This window comes from Notothenia rossii (assembly GCF_949606895.1).
Source record: "Notothenia rossii genome assembly, chromosome: 4".
Classification (NCBI taxonomy): Eukaryota; Metazoa; Chordata; class Actinopteri; order Perciformes; family Nototheniidae; genus Notothenia; species Notothenia rossii.
The window spans coordinates 69,787,077-69,795,301 of record NC_136902.1 but is presented as its reverse complement, the minus strand read 5'-3'; the positions used below and the strand labels follow the sequence as shown (position 1 = coordinate 69,795,301).

The 8,225-nt window shown below is 37.2% G+C and overlaps 1 protein-coding gene across 1 annotated transcript; it reads right to left on the bottom strand.

Annotated features, from left to right (window-relative positions):
• Positions 1–811: 811 nt before the first annotated feature.
• slc25a15a (solute carrier family 25 member 15a) lies at positions 812–7,628 on the bottom strand. Its single transcript, XM_079679190.1, has 7 exons — positions 7,133–7,628; positions 6,094–6,172; positions 5,473–5,731; positions 4,650–4,790; positions 4,384–4,559; positions 4,119–4,277; positions 812–2,251 (listed from the first exon to the last, which is right to left on the bottom strand). Exons 2-7 carry the CDS (start codon positions 6,152–6,154, stop codon positions 2,130–2,132), a joined length of 918 nt encoding a protein of 305 aa, XP_079535316.1. The 5' UTR covers positions 6,155–6,172; positions 7,133–7,628; the 3' UTR covers positions 812–2,129.
• Positions 7,629–8,225: the final 597 nt, after the last annotated feature.

Sequence of the window (8,225 nt, the reverse complement as noted above, 5' to 3'; positions counted from 1 at the left end):
AAAACAAGGATAATTGGGTGTTATTGGTGAGTAAATAACAGTGTGTTATTTTGAAAAGAATAACAAATTAGAAGGAAAAAAAGATTGAAAAATACAGATTTCAGTATTCTGAGGCTCTGAGCCCCATTTATTTTCCTCACAGACGGCAGCAAAAGTCCGGAATTATACGATTTAAAATAAAAGCAATAATTGTGGTTTGCTATTGAGTAAGAACATGTTTTTATGAACCACACAGCTTCCGGTCTTCCTATAACACGTAATGCGGTGAGACTACCAATAGAAATACATTGCTTTTAAAATCGTGCTGTGCATCACGAAAAAAAGGGGAAAATCGTGTTGGTGAACACGAATCAATAGATTAAAAATCGTGTTGGTGAACACGAAACGCCATGAGACTGGGTTGCATATCCATGTCAGTGAATGTACTACTTTGAATTTACCCTCTGTATGTGTTAAGTAAATAAAGTTGTCTTGCCTTGAATTAAATTCACGCAACTCTTTATATTAGATACTGTGTTTTTAAGTGGCGATGGAGATTATTTGTTGACCCTGCTTTAAAGGATAGTTTGCCTTTACAAATGGTGTGCTTTATCACTGCCTGGGTTTGTGTTTAAGTGCATCCAAATGCTGCCGCGTTTGGCTCATTTTCCATTTTCAAAAGAATCGGCTAATGAATATAACTAATATATATATATTATATATCACTCATGAATTATAACCTCAAAACAAATGCACACAAAAATAACATAGGACAATACATAATATAATAAATCCACAATATGATAACATGATGTAGTGTGGTACACTAATGTTTCATTTCATTTCAAACCTTTATTTATTCAGATTGGTCCCTTGAGATCATAGATCTCTTTTACAAGGGAGACCTGCAGCAATTTAAGTTCCACATGAAACATAAAACAACATAAAAACAAACAATAGAGGATATCATACAACATATTTACATACTTATCAACATTTACAAATACCCATAGTTTCAGAAAGCATTTCAATTAGACGTGCTTTAAAAACATTCAGAGAAATAAAATTGTTCAATTTCAATTTTAGCTGTAGACTGTTCCAATCTATGCTATCTATCAGTAACTAAATCGCTATCTGTATGCTATGTATCTTGCTATCTATCTATCTCTCTCTCTCTCTCTCTCTCTCTCTCTCTCTCTCTCTCTCTCTCTATCTATCTATTTATCTATCTATCTATCTATCTCTCTCTCTCTCTATCGTATGTATATCGCTAACTCCCCAAACAACTCCACACCGAAGACCGGAAGTACTCAGGCTCACACCCAGCCGCCGGAAGTTGATAGACGCCATCTTGTGCAACTAGCCTAAAATAACAAAAGCTGAATAAAGACTATGTTAGAGCTCTGAAGCCAAATGTGTTATACTGTAGATTTCACCATCCTCGTTCAAGAGCTTGTTGTCTTTATTCCAAACTCTAAAATACAACTTAATATAATTTACAATTAATGTAACAAAGGTATGGTTTTGAACAGATATTTGACATGCATGCATGTTTTTCCTGTTGCTAGAGGTCTCCATATTAGTGCAAACAGTACCCTCTTGTGGTGAGGAAGTCTTTTTAACAGAAGGTGAAAACAAGAAGAAATGCTAAATAGGTTGTGTGGTTGCACATGCTTTCATAATCTGATTGTTAGTCAGATTTGTATTGCATCTAATTTTTTTGCTCATTTTGTATTGAATTCCAACTCAACATTAGGTAAAAAAATAATGAGCTTTTAGTCAGGTTAACAGAGTTCTTCTAGAGTAAATGTAATCATTAATATGGCCAAGCAGAACAGCTGAACTGCTTGAACTGCCTTCAGGTCATCATGTGTGGTGAGGTATAAACCAGGCCTCACTGAAACATAATCACAGGGAAAGTACTACATTAATACTCGTGGATATACTGATTAAAGCTTTATTTTTTTAAATCACTGTGGCCAGCACCGCACAAAACGTGTTTATCATATTCAAATACATCCATACCAAAAGTATTGGTGACATTTAATCAAACATTAAGACACAATCTAAGTCATTTCATTTAAAAAAAATACATAAGGACGAGAGAGTGTTTCAGCTCAATACTTTCTGTGTGTGGAGAGTGAGACACATCAGTAGCCAGCCGTATCCATCATAAACTTGCGACTGAGCTCGTAAGCCAGGAAGAGGGCTCCGTTGGCAGGGAAGGTGCGTATCATGGTGGGAGTCAGGCCTGAGTACAGAGCAGTGAAGCCTGTGGGACAGGAGAGAGAGAAGCAGCCACACGGGTCATTCCCCGCCGAGGAGTCAGGCCCCCAGCTCGGGCCAATTAGAAACAAGATTCATCTACAGTGTGTCAGTTATTCCAGCAGTGGTGCATTCAGAGCCTTTCTCTTCAGCTCTCCTTTTAACATACTCAGGGCTAGTTTTATAATTTCTGCTTACAAAAAGAGGCTTGAAGTGTAAAAGTTGGCCACTATTTAACTCTTCTGTTGTGTTTGTTTCTCTACCGTTCCTCTGGTGGGGGTGACCGGTCCAATTTGACCTGTCCGTTTCAACTGCTCTTAGATTAACACACGCTGTGAATAATGTCTCCGACTACTGGTTTACACAAACAACTGCAGTGAAAATACATAGAATAGACACTGAAAATGTATTCATAAATTAACATGGTTGTCGATTTGTGGGTGTGTACTGTCTGATTGATGAACATAATTTAGGGTTACCCATTCATTCCCTATGGCTGTCGTTTCTGACCGGGAACACAATAGGATTAAGAAAGTTGATTTAACCACTCAAAATTCTGTGAAAGTGGTGATCAGCAATTGCACATGTCCAAAGGTCTACTGTGGAGGACATCATGGCCTTTAATCGATTAAATGTAAAACACAATATTTGTATGATTGATGAGAGTAAAACGGTCAGATTTGACCCGAACAATATTGCAAAAACCCACATAGAGATTGTGACATTTGATTGAAGTGCCCTCCCTAAGCTCCATCCATGTGATTGGTAAGGGTAGTTTCATTTGTGACATGTCAATAATCATGACAGTGTCAAGCTTTGGCCTTTTTAATGTATTATCTTCTAAATGTACTAAATCAATTATTAGACGTGTTTCATACACTCTGACGCCAAATTATCCTCCACATCTTGGCAACAGATGGTGCAGATGGTAGTGAATGTGGTTGTGACTAAGTACATTAAGCATGTACACTTCCTTCATAAATCTTACCTTTTTCTTGCTTCCTTGTTTTTCACTTTTTTACAGTTTTAATGTTGTTGTGCATGGAGAATATTCAAATCTCTACATCCGCAAGGTAATCTCTTCTTCTGCTGGACAACCTTTATTTTATACATACTAATATTCATGTATTACGACTTGTTATGCAATGGTGTCTTCATTGTTTTTTTCAAGTCTAACAAATCTGATGTGTGTCAGTCTTACCCCATCTCCTTCATGACCTAATCGGATGATTTGAATATTTTTGGATAGCTTTTTTCTTATTATGTACATCTACTTGCAACATGAGACAGTACAGCCATGAACAGATACTGTGTAAATAATTTGTAATACTTTCAGATGCCGGTCACTCCGTCGTTTCTCTCAAAAATGCCAACCAAAAAAAACTCCCTGAAAGGTTTATTCTATCAGTATAGAAAATAAAGTGCATATTGGAAATGTAAAACCACAAGTCTCACTGTGTTTAAAGAACATTGTTTTTCCCAGATGTACTGTATAAGAGAATGAAACACCATTAAAACAAAAGTTTGATAATCCTTTTTTTATCCTCTTAAGGGCAGAATTATGTCTCTGAAGAGATTGTTTCTGATTTGAATGTCTAAACTGGTTATGAACCAAATGAGAGAAGAGTCTAGAGTCTGTTTTGTGTTTGAGTCAACACTTTTCTCTACAGAACCGGTAGTTCACAAAAAGCCAAATGATACAGTTGTTTTCTTTTGCACACTGATTATAAGGATGTATGATGTAAAACAGTCAGCTTTGCAACCTATACTTAAGAAGAGAACAGATCAATGGGAGAATTTAATAACTTTTCAGCCATTCAGAATCATACCCAACTTGAAGGATTTCTATTTGAGTATGTACGTTCAAAACTTACTCTCAGTGCGTATAACACCCATGAAGGTTTTCATGAAGCCCTCTTGCCTCCCAGCTAAAGAGTAAACCTGGATCCTGGACTTCACACAGTCAATGGGATAAACCGTCAACCAGAGACAAGCTCCTCCAAATCCACCGCTGAACATGAGGGGAAGAATACCTGCAAAGACCAACGTTATTTTCGTGGGGGCAGAGCACAAAAACAAAAGGACATGCAGCAATAATGAAACAACTCATGAAAGATGAATGACCAATAATTATCATACCTATACTATCTTTGTCCGTGCCCTTATACTGCGCAAATTTAGTCCGACACAGTTCATAGGCCCCAAAGAAGAAGAAGTAACCTGGTATCTCCCTCACTAAGGTGGATGTGAGTCCTTGGTAGAAACCCAAGGGGCCATCAGTCTTCAACACTGTCTTCACTACTGTCCACACAGTGCTGAAGTCACACCAAAAAAAACACTTAACAGGGTATTGGCTTCAAATATATGTTGTGCTCTCTACAATGTGTCATTTTTTTCACACCAACCTTTTCTGTCCGATTGCTATCTTGCCAGATGCTTCCATTTCATGCATGGCCTGCATGCGACATTTCACCAGCTCACTGGGGCAAAGTGCCATGGAGGAAAAGATGGAGGCTAAAGACCCTGCGCATGCCTTCTGAATATCACTGTGAAAAGAAATAAAATAATACTAATAAACAATCAACCTTGGTCTTCAGGATAAGTCAGGTCCTTTTAAGATCAAATCATCTGTTCAGACACAGTATGTTTTTGAAAACAACGTGCATTAAATGGAGAAGGGCCTTAAGAATGTACCTAAGATACTTTTCTAAGAGGGTTACATTTACTTGTCGAAGAAAAGTGTTCAGCACACAAAGTCAACCTGTTATTAAATATCAAGGGACTGGCTACTGGGTACATGCCTGATATGACTTGGAACAAAGTTTCTGAGAGTAATATTGTTGCATCCAGTTACAATGAGCACTGAATTCCTTGTCATATTATACTATCTTTTCTCATGCTGCTCACAGTTTGACATGGAGAGTCTCAGCAATCAAGAATATTAAAGTGGCTTGGTTAACAGAATAAAAACAATGCATTGGTTTAAAGGTTAATTGTTAACATTTATGTTTGTACATGCAGTACCACTGTTATGAAGTTCTTTTTTAGTGTGCAACCAAGGATTATCTTTTTAGAGATCATCTCTCAGTTAATTTTCAATAGTACAAGGTGACATGCAGGGTGTAGCTGGAGGGACCACTGAATTATAGAGGAGTTGGAAATTCAAAATATTGCTCACCACAGAGAGCAATGAACACAAACAAATAGACAGAAATGTCAGTGTCAAACCTGAGATGGGCCCCTTTCTCCATACTGGACACAAATCGGATCACATCCTGGCAGAGACCATAACTGAGGAAGAGCACAGCGTTCTCACTGATGTTGGCTATAAGGGCTGGGGATGTTCCTTTGTAGAGACCACGTAAGCCCACCTGTCTGAAAGTGGATGTGAAGCAGTGGATGAACCCGCGGTACAGGGTGGGGAAGGTCTGCATCTTCACCTTTGCTGTGTCAAAGGGCTGACCGCTCAGCACGCAAGCTGTACCCCCTGGGGAACACATTATAGACATGTAATAAGAGAGAAGACATGACTCATCAGAGCAGGGTGTTGTAGCATTTTGAACACTTTGTTATTGTCATGCATCGTAGTGTTGAAGCACACAGACCCACCAAGGGTAAAATGCACCTTCAGAAATGCAACTAGATACCATACCATCACTACTCTATAAATAATAATTGTGTTACCATGGATCACAGTTAAATGATGATGTCAAATAAATGAAAGGATACAATTATTTGACACACACACACACACACACACACACACACACACACACACACACACACACACACACACACACACACACACACACACACACAGCATGTTTGATTATGCAGAAGATACATTACCCATTGCTCCAGCTGAGAAGTCGATGATGGCCTGGATTATAGGATGTGGAGCCATGATCATTTATATGATTCTGTAAAACTGAAAATGTAATCTATATATCAACCGTGGCATAATCTCTTCAACATAGAAATTGATTAACTGTAATCATTTAGCCAGAGTCGGGATGTAACTAAATACATTTACTCAAGTGCTACACTTAAGTAAACATTTTAGAAAATGTTACATTTTACATAAGGGAGGACCCTTATCAAAAAGGTATAATTCTTATAAGGGGGGATCCTTATCAAAAAAGTGAAATGTAATATAAGGGGGGACCCATATCAAAAATGTTGACCAATCACAACAGAGCCGGCCAGCTAACCAATCAGAGCAGGCAGTGCTCTAGTTTCAGACAGAGGGTGAAAAGAGGTGCTGCAGCACAGGCAATATGAGAAATAAAGAGCTTTTTGAAAAACCCCTTTAAAAAAAGTAGCGATACTATAGAGTAAAAATATTGCATTCAAGATCGCAATCAAGTAAACTAAACGTACAACACTTGAGTAAAAATGACTCATTATGCAGTATGGGCCATTTTAGAATATAAAGTATATTACATTGTTGTATTATGTTAATATGTTTTCCACACTTTAAGTCCGAGAAATTTAAAAAACTTTTTAAAATATTTTTATATTTGACAAAAAGACCATCAGAAATGTGTTTGTCGACTCTACAACATGAAAATTATACTTGATGCAACAATATTATCTAGAAATGTCACATATAAATACAATTATATACACATGAAGGCCATTTTTCTGCACGATGACTACTTTTTGATACTTTAAGTACATTTTGCTAATTATACTTTTGTACTTAAACTTAAGTAAGATTATAAATGCAGGACTTTCACTTGTTATGAAGTATTTTGACACTAATGCATATTACCCAAGTAAAGCATCTGAATACTTCTTCCATCACTGAATTTAAGATGTTGTTTTGAAGGAAGAAAGAACATGTCACATTTCTGTTACGCCAATACAGACAGACATGCATACTCACCCTTAGTCTCTTAATCTTTGTTTCTCTCCGAGACAGCAACTTTAAAAATATTAGTTTGCAATACAGTCTATAGGCGAGTCCAAGTGGGCACAAGATAAGCCTTTTCTTATACGAGGTATTTTCCCATGGACCTACACCCATACAACCATTTCAATTCGCAAAATGAAACCTGTTTCTGGGAAGGCAGGACAGTGTTCAGAATCCTTTAAATTCAGTAATACCAGGGCGTTGCAGTGGGAGTTTAATATTTTACTTTACTTCCGCACTCAAAGCAACGTCTTGTTAAATCCATTGGCGGATGCAACTGGTCGACCCTGCTGTGCGTAAAAATGTGCTTTTTACGCAAAAGGAGTGGCATCAAGCTGTCTTGAGAACGGCACAACACAACAGGAGAAATACCCCATAAAATTAAAACATGACAAGTAGGTGTATCATTAGACCAATATATCGATTTAGGCCACTTCCTGACTTTAATATAACTTACAATCTGTTGGCAATGCTGAACAGTTTTAAATGTTACTGTTATCTTTCTTTAAATTAAAAACCTCGGACTTGGTTGACACTGACTGTTGTCCTTTTGGAAGAAAAAAAAGTAATTCAATATTTTTGAGATAGATGATACATTTAGGCAGCTAATAAATAAATGCTCTCTATGAAGACAGTTTAACGCGGAAGAGATGACATGCTGGCTGATGCATGCAGACTGTGTCATGCTGTCATACCTCACAATAGCCACAAGATGTCAATACAGCCCATAGTTGGCTGAGAAAACCAAAACAACTTCTGGCCCAACAAGTAGTACAGATCCTGCCAGAATCATTTCATTTACCAGAGGAAAACACATTTTCCCCTTCTTTAAAAAAAGACATATTCTTATATATTTCCCTTTGATATTATACAAAGTTGATATCCGTATTTTTCAAATGTTGCCCTATTCATCTAGGCATTATCCTTATGTTTGAGAACATTTTAATTTGGGATTTGTTTTTACTTTATAGGCTTATAAACAATACTTTAGATTACTACACTTTGTGATTATGGGCTGTTAGCAGCAGCAGAAAGAATGAAAACAAGGTCTTTTTTTATTCCAACT